Source organism: Microtus ochrogaster, linkage group LG2 (assembly GCF_000317375.1).
Source record: "Microtus ochrogaster isolate Prairie Vole_2 linkage group LG2, MicOch1.0, whole genome shotgun sequence".
Taxonomy (NCBI): domain Eukaryota; kingdom Metazoa; phylum Chordata; class Mammalia; order Rodentia; family Cricetidae; genus Microtus; species Microtus ochrogaster.
In genome coordinates, this window is record NC_022028.1 from 49812358 (window position 1) to 49830180 (window position 17823).

The following is a 17823-nucleotide window of genomic DNA, read 5'->3' on the forward strand; positions in this document are numbered from 1 at the left end:
TTCCCGAGTTGTCAGATCTCGATTTCAACGGAAAAGAACAGTAGTTCTTTGGCCTCACATATTTTGTGGGTGCACATACATGCATATGTGTGCACAGAATGTGGAGGCCGGAGGTGAGCCTCAGGCATTACCTTGTGGGAGCCATCCAGCTTGATTCTGAGACCTGCTCTTTGCCTGGGGCCTGCTGAGTAGGCTGGCTGACTGGGCGGCAGACTCCCGGGATCACCGGTCTGTGCTGTTAGACTCAGCTTTTTATGGCGGTACTGAGAAATGATTTAGGTTCTCACTGCTGGTTTGGTAAGCACTCCGTAGACTGAGCTGTCTCCTGAGTCCCTCAGCCAGACAAATTTGATTTTAAGTCCTGAATTAGTCATTAGCTGTATGATCTGGCAATAAATTGAGTTTTAGTTTTCTATCTCAGTATTATTAGGAGGATTAACTGGAATAATTTGTGTAAATACGGCATGTGGTTTCTTTTCCCCTCATCTCTGTATGTCATTGTGAATTGTTATATTCACCACATTTTTTTTTTTAAGGCTTGTTTTATTTTAATGACTGATCCACCTGAGGCCACAGGCAGCCCACTATGTACAGACTCGAGGGAAGCTCTATTTCTTGGTCTCTTCCTCCTTGGACAGAGTCTTGATGATCTCCTCCTTCTTGGCCTGGAGGCGCTCCTCCCGGCGCTTTCTTGCTTCCTTGGTCTTAGACCTGCGAGCCTCAGCCTGGTCAGCCAGGAGCTTCTTGCGGGCCTTGTCTGCCTTCAGCTTATGGATGTGCTCCATGAGAATCCGCTTGTTTTTGAAGACATTCCCTTTGACCTTCAGTTACAGGTTGTGATACATATGGCGGTCAGTCTTCTTGGATTCACGGTATCTCCTGAGGAGCCGGGGCAGGATCCGCATCCTTCTCACCCAGGTCACCCTCTCGGGCATTCGGGCACTGGCAGTACCCTTCCGCTCTCCTATGCCCATATGCCTGCCCTTCCGTCGAGCCAAAGTGTTTTTCCGGCATTGAGCCCGGGAATGCACAGTCACAGGCTTCCGGATGATCGGCCCATCTTTTATCAGCTTCCGTATCTGCCGACGGGAGTTGGCATTGGCGATTTCATTGGTCTCATTGGGGTCCAACCAGACCTTCTTTTTACCACAGCGCAGGATGCTAGAGGCAAGCCTCTTCTGTAGCCTGAGCATACTCATGGCTGCGGATGCAGCAGCGAAAGGGCCACCACATTCTTGTAAACAGTTTCCTTTACTTACCTTTGAGTTTTAAAGACAATGTTTTTTTGTGGGTCTTATTTATTGATCTTTTATCCTGACCATTTAACACACTGACCAGTGTGTAACAAGTGAATGCTTGCTGGATCAAAGCATGCTATGGTATTCGGGGAGCAGTCAAAGCTAGAGACCAAAAGGGTTGAAATCTGGTAAGAATAAGGAGTAAAAGAATCAAGCTCCAAGACTTGGAGACTTATAGGCTGGAGGCTTCAGGTGGAGAAGGAATCCGAAAGGCAGGGAGGCAGCAGAGATACAGGAAGTCCACAGAAGCCAGTCAGAGGGGAGAGCTGCTGTATGGAGAGGCAGTTAGTTATGCTGTCTCACGATGCCAGAGAGTCAAGGCGAATGGCAGTCGAGAGGACTCGATGTAAATAGTGTGAGTTCATGAATAGTCTAAAGGGAATCAGGCATTATGTTTGAAGGGATAACACGCACAGTGTGTTAGTGATTGGGTTTGTGGTTTGAGGTAAAAGGCAGTAGAGAAACAGAATGGTGTAGCTGTAGAGAACTAACTGCAGAGGTCTAGGAAGCAATTAGAGGGGCCACTTGAAGGTTAGTCTTAGCTGTGTAAGAGGATGAAAGGTGACATAACGATGTTGAATTTTATACTTCCCAAACCCTCATTTTGTATCCTCTTATATAAGTGCCTCTCCTTCTTTCCTATGATTGGCTGATATGCCCTAGAACTGGGTTTGGTGAAGATTGGTTGGATCATGGATGTAGGTGTTAGGTATATTTGACACTTCATACAGTTACTGGTTTCTTGGTTAGCCCATGTGTAAGCACTGAATTCTAGTTCTTTGGGAGATTCCTTGGGGAGGAAATACATCATTCCAGAACTGAGTGCCTTAGTGTTTTCTGTGACTATTGGTCATCAGGGTAAAATTTTCATTTTGGAGACATTCAGGCAGAGCTTAAGGAATAGATTATAAAAGTGTTTGGCAATCATAAAATCATTGAGTAATGGTTAAATAGCAGGATATTTCCTGACTTTTATAGTATTTAGATAGTAAAACCAATAATAAAAATACTGTGGAAACACAATACATTCCTAGCAGATTTATGAAGAGATTATTTTCTAAGAACTATCCAAACATTCGGATAATTATTTTAACACATTTTTTTTTTTTTTGGTTGGGAAACAAAGCCGAACAGCTCAGAACCATTCTTTGGCTGATGGTTTGGAAGCTCGCTGTGCTGGTATTGGAGAAGCTAGCTCTGCTGGTATTGGAGCTGCTGGGGGATTGTGTGACTGTTGATATTATTACCTGGCATGTGTTCGTGTTTAGAGGCTATCAGGAATGCAGAGGGCCTCTCTTGGTCTGGTGCTGCTCTTACAAGTTCATAGACCGGGGCTTCTAGAAGAGTCTCTCCTCAATGCCTATTTAGATACTTTACTAAATTGCACACGCCACCCCATTTTAAAGGGGGCGATCCATAAGATGTTTTTACTCAGTGATGAGGGCTGGTCTCTATAGAAGGTAGTTTACATAGTTTTATGCATATATAATAAGCATTCATCTATGCAGCTAGGGAAAGGAAATGTCCTTTTTAATGAAATCTTAGGATATTTGAACAGCCTCCTTTCCATTCTCTTAACTTCTTATTTCTGCATGCTTATAGCATAGAGCTGTATCAGATTCTAGCCTCAGGATCTCTTTATTGAGTAAACGTCAATATGTTCCTAAGACTGCTGAGGCACATTGTTGGTGTGTGTGCACGCCTGTGTGAGTTACTGCTCTGTGGATCTTTGCAACTGTGATAGAATTGTTGGTTTTTATTTGTCTAGATGCACTCATTAGATTGAGTTCTTTAATGATATAGTTGTGTCCTTTTTTCCCTGTGGTCTTTTAGCACCTGTCACAGTGTCTGAATCAAGATTTTTTAAATACGTAAGATTGAATGAGTCCTTTAATTGTTTCTAAACTAGAATTTAAGTCTTTCTCCCCCATCACATAAAAACAATTGTAACATGAACTTTCAACTCTTGGCTCTTTCACTGCTGTGTCATCTGTGGAGGTGTTCAGTGTCAGTGCAGGTCTCTTGTTCTGCCAGATGCTGAACATCTGGGGCTGAGTCCAGTACTGTGATTCGCACAGCAGAGGCAGCTTTGAAACCCGTTTCTTTAAATAAATTGGACGGTGATCCCATTTAGCTGCATGCTATTGCTTGGTAACTTGCTAAAGTTGCCAGGTAAATTAATTGCCTAGTCTGGGATCAAACAGTAGGAAGTAGATGCTCTTCTGTAGTTTCTCCTAGTTGGTTTCTTCTTTGTTTCCACTTGTGTGTTTGTGTCAGAATTGAGAAGTGTGGAAACAAGGCCTGGAAATAGTAGGTTAATGGGGAAAGTTTTAAAGCAAGACAGGAACTTTGGGAAAGGCGTTTGTAATGACACAGCTGTTAGCAAGTATCAAGGGAGGGAGGCAGGGGCCCCGTGACAAAAGTGGGCAAAGAGATTCTAGTGGGCAGAGAGCTACTTTGTATCCAAATAATTCATTGGTGTAAGTGCCTGTCTCAAGTGCTATGCCCCTAGGATGATTATAAACATAAGAGAAGAACACAGGGTTGTTAGCCCAGTGCCTCAGCTTTTCTCACCTTGTAGCTTGCTTTAAATTATGACTCAATCTCTGAGCATGTTCATGCAACCTCTTGTCTATCTTTGGAGTGTTGGCTTTTAGGTGTCAGTACCTGGTGACCCCTTCCTTACCTGTGAAATTTGATTTATAGATGACTTTATAGTCCTAGACACTAATCTCAGTTGGAGAGAGGAGGGAGCTTGAAATAACCCAACTTTCCCCTTTTCCCCCTTTCTAATAATTGGTTTGTTTTTACCTAGCTATAGGACTGTAAAGCTTATTTTTCTTAATGGCTATAAAACATATTATAAATCATAAACGCAAAGAACATTTTGATTGCTATTTATGATCTTGCTCATTTCCTGCTACTGCCTTCTATTTCCTGAAAGTTGTTTTGTTCATGGATAGAGAGATACAGGTACTAAGAATACTCATGCTTTGAATACTTTTGTAGTATAAAATTTTCCAGGATGACTTTTCCTTTTCAATTCATCATTTAACTGTAGATTTTGAAGAGAAAGATTACATTGGAGCTGTATTTTTATCTAGCAGTGTACTCCTACTTGTCACAAGGGGATTTCCACTTGTGTAAATGGTCTTCAGTTGGAGCGAAAGATGCTCTCCGGGAATGAGCGTGTTGAGAACGGCTAGAAAATGCTCAAGTACTCTTGAAATAGACTTCAAAAGAAGACTATTTCTATTTTAGATTTCAGCTGTAATTATTAGAAACTCTTGGACCTGCTGTATTATTTAGAGTGTGATAGATTTTTAGTACTGAAGGAAGCTCTCTTCAGATGGTTTCAGTTTCTAAGCTTGGAGGCTTGACACAAGTCCCTCTGTGTCTCAGTCTTAACTTGTGCTGTCTTAAAAGTCCCATCAGAATTTGCCTATGAAGGAGGCTCAGAGCCCTAAACTAGCAGTGGGACCCCCTGCATGCCTGGGTCTGACACCAGCTCTGCTGAACAACAGGTCCATTGAGCTTTTCTTGCTTCCACGACTCAACTGTGCTGGCCGCAGTGTTGTACTGTGCTCTGGGAGCAATATGAGGACTAAATCAAAGAGCTAATATTTGTAAGTGCATGCAGCGGTGTCTGGGAGGAGTATGGAGAGGGATCAGAGTCGGCCGTGGGAGGTTGTGAAGGCGCCACTTCAGCCGTTGAGCATTGCTCTACTTGCTTTGTTTCCTGAGTTGTTCAGTTGCATTTAGCTGAATTCGTTGTCCTCTTCTGGAGCCACTGTTACCTGTCTTTATTTGTAAACTTCCACAAGCCGATTCCCACCATATCTGCAGTGCTGAATTCTTCCTCCTGCTTTTTCTTTGTGCACCTGATAAGTCTCCCTTTTTCCTGCATACTATATGGCCAAACTGTATGTGCTTGCTGGGAAACCTGCATAGTTCTCTTTCGTACGTGCAATATAGTGATGACTGTTTCTAAAAGAGCACACTGTATGCTTTACAAACACCTGCTCAGTCTTCACAGGGGACATGTAGGGGACAAGCATTGTCCTCTTAAGAAATTGACATTTAGAAAGAGTAATTTCTCCCAGGTGACATATCCAGTTCAGGGTACAGCCTTGATTTAAATTATGACTCAGTCTCTGAGCATGTCTGTGCAGCCTTGTGTCTTCCGAGGAGAGTGCTGGTTTAGGTGTCAGTCCCTGGAGACACCGTCCTTACCTGTGAAGCATGATATGTATAAATGACTTTAAAGTCCCAGACACTAATCTCTCATTGGAGAAAGGAGGGAGCTTAAGATAGCTACAATATTGATTCTGATTACAGGCTTCTGAATTTTCAATTAAAAAAAAAAACAGGGCTGGAGAGATGCCTCAGTGGTTAAGAGCATTGGCTGATCTTCCAGAGGATCCGGGTTTAATTCCCAGTACTTACCTGGCAGCTCACAGCTATCTGTAACTCCTGTTCCAGGGTATCTAACACCCTCACACCAATGCACGTAAAATAAAATTAAATAAATTAAAACAGCAACAACAACAAAAATCAAGTGATGTTTATTTTCTTTTAAGGTAGGCTCTTCCTTTCTCCGCATGGAAAACTGCTGCGTCTTGTCTGTATGTGGCTCACAGTGAGCAGCACTGGGGCTTCTCCTTCTCTCGTTCGGCCTGTTGGCTGGACACCTGTCCTGGGTCCGGATGGCGGGTGCGGATCATCTGATGTGCTGTTTCTGGTCAGCAGACATTAGATTAAAGCTGCTAACGGGGTGAACAGAGAGGATTGCTTGTCCTGCTACTTGTGATTCTAGTAGTGACGTTCCCTTAATGTCTAGTGTCTGGCTCACTATAGATGTGGTAGTGACATTCAGTTTGAATGCTGAGCTATTTTAATTTTGGTGGACATACTATATTCTTCATTTCCATCTTCATGCCTGTGCAACTTAAAATCAAATGCAGATACTAGAGTTAACTAGAATGCTTAGACGTTTACTTTCCCTTCACTAGTACAGAGTCATGAGAGTCACCCCTTCACTCGCTCTGTTTCTAACTGTAGTACCAGAAGAAAACATCGCAACTATGAAGTACGGAGCCCAGGTTGTGAAAGGAGAGCTGAAGTCAGCCTTGTTGGATGGTGACACTCAAAATTATGACTTGGATCATGGATTTTCCAGGCATCCCATCGATGATGACTGCCGCTCTGGCATTGAGATCAAGCTTGGCCAGCCGTCCATTATCAACCACATACGCCTCCTCCTGTGGGACCGCGACAGCCGGTGAGGCCTTCTGTCCCTGAGACACTGATGTTGCATTTGTTGAAGAGGACCTAACTTTTTGGTCATCTGCTTTGGTTCCTCTCCCTTACTGCTTTTTTATTTAATGGCAAAGGGGGCAGTTATTGAGAAAGACAGTGTCTCTGTCTTAGGGTTACCATTGCTATGATGAAACACTACAGCCAAAACAACTTGTTAGACTGTTAGATACTCAGTGACAATCTGCTTTGGTTTTATAAGTTTAAATGACCTATTTGTGATCATTCTGCTATTTCTCTTGGTTAGTTGTAGAGGAAGAATTAAAAGTTAGATTTCTTTAAAATGTCCTTTTTAAAATTTAAAGTTTTTGGTATTTTATTTTGTGTATTATGAGTGTTTTGCTTGCATGCATGTATGTGCATCATGAGTATCTGGCCTCCTGGAGGCCATAATAAGGTGCTGGATACCCTGGGGCTGGAGTTTCAGACTGTTGTGAGTCACCATGTATGTGCTGGAAATCAAACCTGGGTCCTCTGAAGAGCAGCCTGTGCTCTTAACCACTGAGCCATCTCTCTAGCCCCCTTTTGTCCTCCTTATATACAAGCACCGAATAAGTGTTTATTTTGGGATATACAGAAAAGCACAAAGAAGAAAGTAAAAACTGCTGTAATCTCACCACTACCCATTACTAAAATTCGTATGTATCTGTGTTTGTTTTCTCCCTGTCTGTTTCATACACATATGCACATTACAGAGTCTTCACGTAGCTTCACAAAATATAGACTAGCTATATGGAAAACTTACCTCTACTTTTTATTTTTCTTCCTTAAGAGGCAGAGTCTTAATAATTTGCCTAGCCTGATCTCAAACTTGGATTTTTTGCCACAATTTCCCAAATTCTTGTATTACAGATGTGTGTGCCCCACTGTGCCTTTGAAATGTAGTAACTGAAACATGAAATTAAAGCCCAGTGTGTTTCAGTTACTACATTTAAAACATTCTATTAGTTTTGAAATATTATCTGGCATCCTTCCATATAAGTAAACATTATTTATTTGATTCCTTAATATTGGATATTATGAAAACTTTAAAATACATATCATTAAATGACTGAAGAAATTGTCTTTCAGTGCATAGCTAAGCATCCTTGGAATGAAGTCAAAAGTGGAGTAATCTTCAGGCCACTGCGTGTGCCCAGTTTCTTAGCAGCTCCAAGAGTGCTTTCCTTCCAGCACCTCTGTCTAACTCTGGTCTGCTTGTGCCTGTGCATTCCTGGTGTCAGAAGCACCAGGGCACTGATGAGCAGAACTACGTGGTCTCTAGTAGTACTTTTAGCCTAAGGCCTACCAAACCTGCTGTGCCTTTTGGGTCTGGGCCTGTCGGTTCAGTGGGAGTAGTGACAGGGCTCACATGGAAGGAAGAGAGTGTGTCCTGGTAACACTTTGAATTTTTGACCATTTGAGGGAATCTTTTTAAGGTGATTCAGTCAGCATTTGTATGTGTAGTGTTGTTTTTGAGATCCCTAGGTGATAGCTGTTTTGTTTTTATTAAGAATATACTTCATGGGGCTGGGGAGATGGCTCAGTAGTTCAGATCCATGTACTGCTCTTGTGGAGAGGGCAAGAGTTTGAAATTCCAGCACTCACATTGGGGACTCACAACCACATGTAATGTGTGCTGTGAAATAAATCCTTTAAAAAAAAAGAGTGCATTTCCTCACATGTGTCTTGGTGTGGATATTTGGTGCATGACTGACGAAGTGGTTAGAATTAATTCATGTTTCTCATTTCCAATAATCCCTGGTTAATAATAACAGTGTAATAATATTTATATTGCACTTCCATTACTTGTATATGGTAGGCTTTCTAAAGGCTTTACGTATTTCATTCATCTAATTAATAATGAAATTGGTATAAAAATAATAAAGGAAAAGGCTAGTGTGCTTGAACCTGAAAGCACAGCTCATTGTTCCCATGATGTTAAATATTTATCGGCCACTTTGTTTTAGTATCTGTATTCCATTCACAGAGGACTTAGCTTTACCTGTTCTTTTCTCACAGCATTGTTAACATTTGAAGTAAAGGTGAAAAATTCAAAATCTTAAGCCAAAAAGATTGTGATGTGTTGTAAAATTATATCCCACATTACTGATAACCCAGAGAGGTTCAATAAAAGGTTATAGCCAGTTTGAGGCTGAGCGATAAAATGAATGGGAGTTGAGGGGACAGCAGAAAGTGAGGGGATGACACAAAATAAGCTGACCTTTTCTGGCCACAGCTGTGGGTTGCAGGCTGACATTTATGCTCACCTAAATCTTCCGAGATTGTTCCTGTTGATATTACAGTACAAGTAATAACTGCACCTCAAATTTAAATTTGGCTCATGGCAAGGAAGTACAGATGTTTTCAGTATGGGACCAGCATGTAATGGTCCCGGGCAGCTGCCTAGGGGAGGATGATGGGCTGTTTTCATTACAGCCAGGTTATTAGCTGGCAAGTTTTAAGATGCATCCCAAAGAAACAAGCATTATCTTTCCCCCATGTCGTTTATTTTCCAGCAGGCTGTTTTTAAGTGTGGTATGGTAGGAGACTGAGAGGTGGCTGGAGATAAGCTGCCTTCTGTGGAGAACTATTCCACCCTTCCACTTAACTTTCCCTGCCAAGAAGGGAGGGCAGAACACCTAGACCAGGGGCCGTGGGAGGAGGAAAGAAAGGGCTCTTGCTGCTTCTGTTCATTGTCCCTTCTCTGTCTAACCTCCCCAATTCTGCTCCTGTTTCCTCTGTCTCTCCTGTCCTCCCTCTTGGCTTTATTAATCTGCTAATAGGGCATGACCAAGGCATCTGGGCAATGTGAGGAAAAACAGTCTTCCGTTTCATTTTGTTCTTAAGTAGTTCATCATTTGATTAAGGCAGAAAGACAAACTGAGAGGAAATGTCAATACATTGAGTAAATGCTAAGGAGAGTGTTTTATACAGCTTTCATTGCTACCTGAATTTGATAAATGTTATTTTGAAGCAAATAGAATTAGTTTATTCTATATTTTGGTACATTTTAATATCTTACTTTGGTTTTCTGTTGTCACTGTGCCCTGTTCTTTCCTTTAATTCCTAGGTCTTATTCCTACTTTATTGAAGTGTCCATGGATGAACTTGACTGGATCAGAGTCATAGATCACTCACATTACCTGTGTCGGTCTTGGCAGAAGTTGTATTTCCCAGCTCGAGTCTGCAGGTAAGTACTCTTTGTTAATAAATGATTTCCATCTTTATTTAAGGACATTTCGAGTTTGAGAAGGAGATTGCTCTCAAAAAACCAAAACCAAAAGAAAAAAACCAACAGAAAAACAAAACCCTGTAGGGGAAGTTTATGGACCTTAGTGAGTGGCTGCACTGGGAGCTGTCCAGCGTGTTGTGCTGTGTTTTTCAGTGCAAGTGTGGGGATGGAGTGCTCTTTGCACTCCCTGTTGTCTACACAGAGAAGGCAGCTGTGGTTAGATAGTGGTGTTTCCTTCACATCCAGGGAAGATCTTCCTCAAGGCTCCCTGATGGTGCCCAGAGTGGGAGGAGAGTTGTGGATGCCTTTGTCTGCATCAGGATGGCAGGTGGGGTGTGCCAGGGCAGGTGGGGTGTGCCAGATCAGATGTTTTTTGTTGTTGTTGTTGTCTGTTTTTGAGACAGGGTTTCTCTGTGTAGCTTTGCCTGTCCTGGAACTAACTCTGTAGATCATGTTGGCCTTGAACTCACAGAGGTCCGCCTGCGACTGCCCCTCAAGTGCTGGGATTAAAGGCGTGTGCCACCACTGCCTGGCCAGAGCAGGTGTTTTAAGTGCGGTTGGTCAAAGGCGCAAGGCCAGCTTAGCTGATAGGCTTCATGCTCACCTTGTTTTTTCTCAGTACCAGGCGATTCTATCCCAGCCCCCAGGTAGGACTGTTGTAGAGAGTGCTGAAAGATTATTATTCTAATAGTTCACATTCTTCTTTAGATAAAAACTTTCTGTACTTCTGCAAAACATGTAAGTTAATGAAGTTGGGAGTTGGTAAAGGTGGTTGAAGTTCCCTGAATATTACATAGATTTGTTCTTCCCACTGGACAGTGCCCTCCGATGATAATCTTTAAGGCAAGAGGTTAAAGGCAGAAAATAGTAGGCTTATATATAGGTGTGGGAGAAGAGTAGGGAAGAGAAATGGTTGGAAAAAACAGGGACAATGTGGAGCTAGCCCCTCACCATCACCTCACCTCCTCCCCACGTCAGATGCCATCCACTCTGACTTGGAGTCGTGACTGACATGAAGCAGGTGAGAATGTCCCTGGCTTAGTCTCCTGGCCAGGAGTCACCTCTGTGAACTCATGGTTAACTCAGCACAAGAATTCATGAAACTTTTCCACCACTAGTACATTTTTATTGTTATTACTGGACACAGTATTGTTACCCAGGGATCCTCTTGTGTATAAATGAACAAAATCCATTTCATTTCCCCAAAGAGGGACTAAAATATTTCTTTTACTTAGAGGAGTTTGGGATGAATTAAAATAAGAGGGACCAGAAATTGAATTAAGATTCCATATCCCAGAGCTGCCACCAGATATTTGGAGAGAGTGACCCGTGAGGAGGAGGAGGTAGAGGAGAAAGAGGAGGAGATGCAGTCTGCAGTAACTCAGGTTGTAATGGTTGAAGCAGGCTAAAAAATAAACAGCGTGTCAGCCTAAGCTGACGTGAGTGGGAGGATAGCGACTGCTATGTAATCTGAAACAATGTGAACCTGGCTCCTGAGGACAAGTTACCATGCTTCCAGCCGGGACAATCGCCATGCTCCAGCTGCCTTCAGTCAGGCTCTCTAGCATCTACAAAGTATACTTTCCCTTGAACACTTCCATTTTTCCTCCTCCCTCTTTCTTTCCCTCCTTTATGAACTTAACTTTGCCAGGGTCATTTTTTGTTTTATTTATGCTGCCAGCTTTTGTTTTAGTACATGTCATAATAATTACATTCAGTTGCTATGGAAAAACACATGCACAAATCAACTTAGAGAAGAGTTTATTGAGGCTTACAGTTTCAGAGGCTGAGTCCATGGCCGTTGTGGTGAGAGCTTGCAGCAGGCAGTCAGGCAGGTTCCAGAGCAGTAACTGTGGGTTTTCACCTTTTCCCAGAGCACGCATCTATCCCCCCCCTACCTACCCATACTCACCCCTGCACCTCCTGCTTGGATGGCTTGGGCTTTTGAAAGCCCAAAGCCCAGCCCCAGTTAAAAGCTTCCTCCAACAAGGCCACACCTCCTAATTTTTCCCAAACAGTTCTATCAGCTGAGGATTAAACGTTCGAATCTATGTACCTATGTGGCATTCCCATTCATACCACCACAGTTCATCAGTGCCAAACTCCAAATCTGAGCAAAGGTGCTGCTAGAGACAGTGACAGCAAGAAAAGGGAGGAATCTCAGGGCCCATATTAGTAAGAAATAACCATTTTAACTCATCTATTATGTTTCTTCATAAGTTCTGTTTCTTGGATTAGGTTTTTGCTCTAACAATATTTTAAAATGAATCTAAGAATTAGGTTTTACCAACATCCAAGGATGCATTGATTTTCCTTCCTAATCACTTATTGACTGCTTATACAATGCTCTAAATGAACTGCTTGCAGGAACTTCCCTCTGCAAAGAAATACTTCCTTAGTATGTAAGGATTTGGTTTTATTGTTAGCTAATTTGTGTATTTGTATATCACCTAATTGTTCTTTAGTATCTTTTGTGTTTGTTTTATTTTTGCCTCCAAGAGTGAAATTGCAAGCTCTTATAGGCACGGAATTTGGATTCCAAATCATTGCACTTTAGAGCAGACCTTAGACTGTGGCATTGTATGCAGCAGTTTCTCTGTGTGTAGTGTGGTTTCGTGATGTCAGGTGCCGACTGTAACGATGAGTGACTCAGCATTGCTGTGCCCGCTCCTTATTTCATTTTGGTCGTCATTCCTTAGGACGGTGGAGTGCTGACAGACTCCCCAGGAGGCACATAGCTCTGCGTTTCCAGAGCTTGTTTTCTTTAGGAAACTGAATTTGGAGGTTCAAATCGAAGGTTTTGAATGCTTTGCATGGATGGCAGCTTTGATCTGTTCCAGTGACAGTGGTGATACTTTATAAACTGAGGAGAGGGAAATTACCTGCACCTCTTTCTGAGACCAGGCCAGAGGGAACAAGCATTGTGGCCTGGAACTGAGCTGTGCTGTAGATGGGGCTCACCCCAATCCTAGCTTTATCTCACACATTTGTTTTGTGGTAAATCTGTGCCTTCCTCAGCCTGGCACCCACACACATCAAGAACGGGAACAGCACTCTTTGTGGCCTTCGCTTTGATAGCTAGTTGACAAGCGCAGAGGGTGATGTCTGGTTGAAAGTAGACATACATAGCAGAGTTTTATTTTTGTCCACTTGAGAATCTGAACTGTTGATCATCAGAGAAGGTCCTATCCTTGGCATGGTGGCTTTTATTAAGACTTTTCTTAGTAGCCAAGTCTTCTGGGTACTTCCTGTACTATCGGGTCACACATGACAGTCCCAGGCCCGCCACAAACAGGTATATCAATAACTAATAATTTGCCCATTTTTGAATGTTTATAGCAGTTTTGTATATTTTGATTCTTATATATGTATACGTGTGTGTATGTATGTGTATAGATAGTCATTAAGTCTGCCATTGCAATACCTGTGCAGTGTGATGGAGGCAGTGCTCATCCTGCACAGCAGTGGATTATGTCTGCTGCAGTAAGATAGTGCCAGGCTTCAGACCACAGTGATCATTTCAACCATGATGACGAATGGAGGGAAGTGAGTGACTCATACTGGACCCCTGTTTGTATGTGAAGTGGGGCTTGTTCTGTGTGACCAGAAGATTAGACTAATACTGTCTGCCCCCATCCTTAATCCTTAGGTGGAAAGGAAGAAAAGTGACTTGCAGTTTAGTGTAATCTTCAATTTAGAGCAAACCATACTCTGTCACTTGTAAGACCTTTGCATTGATATAGACGTGCGTGCATGTGTGTGCGATGTGTGATTTTCTTTTGTGTGCTATGTGACTTGATACTAGGTTTTAGTGTTAAATTGATGCTCTTTTGTCAAATAGACTTTTATGTTTTTAAAAGAGATGCTCAAATCAGTGTTTTGAAATTATTTCTAGTTTTATATATTATTCAGAAAGGTGTTCCTCAATCCAGTGCTAAAGAATGCTACATATTTTTCTATTATTTTAAATTTATTTTAAAAATTCCTTATAGTCCGATATTCCATTCAGGCAGACAGAGGAGGGGATGGTTTAGGTTGGGGAGTTGTTAACTTAGAGTTGTTCACTTAACAGTGATTGCTTACACCCTGATGAGACTGGCCTTGTTTCTCACACGCTGAATTGTAGCATATACTTGACTCTTTTACAGTGATTGCCTTTGATTCCTGTTGACTGTTTGAATTACTGTGGTTTTCCTTCCTCTTTTCTTAGAGTGAGAAATTACAATGTGCCAAGTATGTCACAGACAAAGAAAAGGGTGTCACAGAACATCTGCCAGTCTGTCTTTCTAGTCTCAGGGGTTCCATTAGAGGCCTTCAGTGATGATAAACATCGCACTAGAGGGGCTCTGTTTCCACGCAGAACAGGAATTTAGCTGTGCCTCACCAACTCAGGAAAAATTCTCTTCATGTTTTAGCTACCACTTACTCAGTCAGCAAATGAGCACCTACTTTGTGCTATATTTTGTACTTAATCCTGAGATTGTAGCTCTGATGGATGTCAGGGGTTCCACATTTGTCAATTGGGAGAGGCATATGCACAAATTTATAACTACATATTGTCAAGATGGCACTATGGATAACAAGGATCAAATTTATAACTACATATTGTCAAGATGGCACTATGGATAACAAGGATCAAATTTATAACTTCATATTGTCAAGATGGCACTATGCGTAACAAGGATCAATGGGAGCAGAGATGCATTTTTAAGTAAGGTTGCCAGGGTGGTGTTGTGAGCTCAGCTATAGGAAATGGCATTATCTGGTCTTTGCTTTGGCGAATGTTGCTCATGTAGTTGGTCTTCTGTAGGAAGCCTCATTAGATGTGTGCTAAAACCGTACCATTTGTTGGCATGAGGCACTTGAATCTCTTTTATTGCTACTGTACATTTCAGTTCACCCTCATCCCTGTTGACATCAGCTACAGCATTCCCCCCACTCGTTCTCATTAGATTGTGGTACCTACCCAGGGCTGTAGATGTAGCGGGGAGAGAACAAACGTGAAAAGAAGCGTTTCTATTGATGGAGGCATTCTCTCTTGCCATGCTGACAGTGTGTGGACGCACATGTCTGTTATTTCCTTCCCCCAGCCCCCTAACTGGGCAGAGATAACATTTATTTGCTTTTAAAAGCAAACAGTGGCATAATTGAGCAGTTCACCTGGAGGCTTTAGATTACTAGTCAGTTATGCTGAGCCTTTACTCTCCTCCTGGGATCAGAAAGCTCAACCATTTAAGAAATGCTCTATTTATCATGGAAAAGAAGTGGGAAGGGTTCCACTTTAAAGAAGTAGCTGTTTCAGCCAACACTGAGTTTGAATTGTTCCTCTACCTATAACTTTGATATTGTACTTGAACTAGCACAGAACAACCTGCAGAGAGAGGAGCATTTTTTCTAAGAATGCAAAGCAAAACGTAGCCACATGGTGTCACTAAATTATAACAATTTTACTTAGAGCAGAAGAGAATTTGAAATGATTTCTTAAGTAAAACCATATTTAAATATAAATTATTTTGAAGTCTGTGATTTGTGAAATAACATCTGAAACATTTGTACTGTTTGAGTCGCCTACTGATGGAAGCATTAATTATGCCCAGAATCCGTGGATGTCCACTATGTGCCAGCAAACTCAGGAGTCGTCATCTGCACAGCGGAGGGGACTTGTGGGCTTCCACAGCACAGTTGTTCCAGCTTCTGACAAATAAGGGTTTCAGGCCTTCTTCTGGAACTCTGAAATAAATAAAAGAGTAACAGATTCACTGAATATATATGAGGAGTCAGAAAAACAGGAATGAGGATACAGGGAGAGGATTAGAGGGCTAGGGAGGCTGGAAGGAAGCAGCCTGATGTTTATTGAGCACTTGTGGACCCAGCCACATTTTATTCCCCCTGTGATTCTCACAGCGGCCTCATGGGAGGAGAACCGACTCCATTGCTGTACAGATGAAGAACTTGAGTGTTGGAAATCTGAGCTTTTAACCAAAGGATCTGATTCTGTGTCAGACACTGCCATTACTGGGTGGTGGCAGGGGTGGGGTGTGTGTGTGATGGTGGTATAGAAGCTGCCCTCACTGCATGTGCAGCAAGGAGGGAGGGAGCACCCTACCACGCACCAGCCCTTGGGTTCAACCTCCAGAATAAACACTGAGTCAGATCAAACCTAGCAAAACAAACGGAACAGTCCTGCTCTAGAGTTGCAGGACCCAGGAACCAGAACCTTTTCTGCCCTTTTGGGAAGCATTCTCCCAGAGTGACATCTCTTTCTTCCCCTGTGGGGAGAGCCATTTCCAGGAATACTGCAGGAGGCTCACTGTCACCAAAGGCTGCTCTGTCCAGCTGGTGACAGCCACCGAGTGGACGAACTCCCAGTTGGTGATGATGATGAGCAATTGAAGAAGTTCTCTTCTTAAACATGCTCCTAAGAGCATTTGGCAAACCTTGTTTTCAGTATGCTTAGTCAGTTTGTCAATAGAGCTTTAAATCTTTCTGTCCCTTGGTTCCTCCTAAGATCTTTTCAGGCTTTGTTATTGTAGAGTGAAACCCACCGGTGTTCTTATTTCCTGGTTTGTTTGCTTCAGTTGTATTTAGAAACAACAAACATTGTGAAATCTCTTTTCACAAGATCTCTTCACATATTGAGTTGCCTTTTTTTTTAAGTTGAGAAATTATTTATTGTTTTCACCTAGAGTCCTCTTATTGGGGGGAAAAAGCCCACAGCAAAACCAAATGATAACAACAAAACCCAAACACTGTGCTTTATTTTTATTAAGACCTTTGAGAAATGGCTGTTTATGTGTGTTATTCAGCTGAATCCAGGCCTTTTGTTTTATGTTGTTGTTTTAAAGGATAACGCTTGAGCTCCTTTTGTGTATAGTGGAGGGTTGGAACATGAGAAAATAGATCGGGGTTGTCCTTTTCCTTAGCATTTTGTTTTGTAATTTTAGAGAGCGTTAACAAGCTCATTGCATGAAGAGGATGCTAATGGCACTAATAGCCTGTTATTACCACAAATACCAGTTGCTGATTTTCATTATGGAAGGGCAAGAGCTATATTTTGTTCTGTTAGCAGTTGCTTTCCAAGCAGTTAGGTCCAAACAGATTGGTGCTGCCTGATCAGTCCTCAAACATCCTTTTTTATAATTTACCCCCCAAAATATGTATTTTCTTTGTTGCTAAAGGATTTATCTATTCAGACATTCACCTGACACCATTTGTAGGAGGTATCTACGTCAGATAGCAAGATGCAGTTGATTAAAGAGACTCATGATGTAATGGAAATAACAATCTACTAAAAATTTGTTGTCGGTTATGATAAAATAGTCCTACACTAACTCAGAATGGAGTATAATAAAGGGTTCTTTATTTAGAGGTAGACTCAAGGTTAGTGGAGAACAGAACCGAATCTAACAGCCAAGGGGCTTGGCCACACCCCTAGGTCTGCTTACATAGTACCCAAGACCACACCCAAAGTGGGACAGCTTCTCAGAGGCCATTGGCTGAAGGAGTTCCCATAGCATCTCCCCTTTTGTCTAAATAAGAGTTTTACAATATAAAACTATATACAATAAGAGCAAATATCAGGTTTAAAAGTTAGAATTACAACCAGCATAAACAATAATAAGCAAGAAATATATGTTGAATGTTTTAATAGTTATCTTATCCTAAGGAGTTTAAGTCTTATGTTAGAAATGGCTTGACTAAGTCATGAGAGGAAGGTAACTGCAGCTATCTCATCTTTAACCCCATTAAAGACCTGAGAAGGAAAATAATATTACTTGAGTAAACAGGAAGTAAAGTCAAGCAACTTCCAAATATGCAAAAAATGACAGACAACCAACTACCTGGACAATTGCTCAAAGTTCCATTTTCAAGGTTGAAGCAACCAGCTTTGGCTAAGGCCTAGAATAACTGACAGATCATTTTTAGAGGCAGGAAAATTTTGAAACTGTCTAACCCTGTCTTGGCAAGGTTTGGCAGTCTTTTTTTTTTTTTTTT

The 17823-nt window shown here is 41.9% G+C and overlaps 1 protein-coding gene and 1 pseudogene across 1 annotated transcript in view; one reads left to right on the forward strand and one right to left on the reverse strand.

The window, feature by feature from the left end:
• The window catches only part of Btbd9 (BTB domain containing 9), a 366300-nt gene that overhangs the window by 45633 nt on the left and 302844 nt on the right, over positions 1 to 17823 (forward strand). The window contains exons 5-6 of the mRNA XM_005360314.3: positions 6360 to 6579; positions 9667 to 9786. Of these exons, the coding sequence (XP_005360371.1) occupies positions 6360 to 6579; positions 9667 to 9786 (340 nt within the window). The remainder of the gene's footprint in view (positions 1 to 6359; positions 6580 to 9666; positions 9787 to 17823) is intronic.
• LOC101989209 lies at positions 563 to 1199 on the reverse strand (annotated as a pseudogene).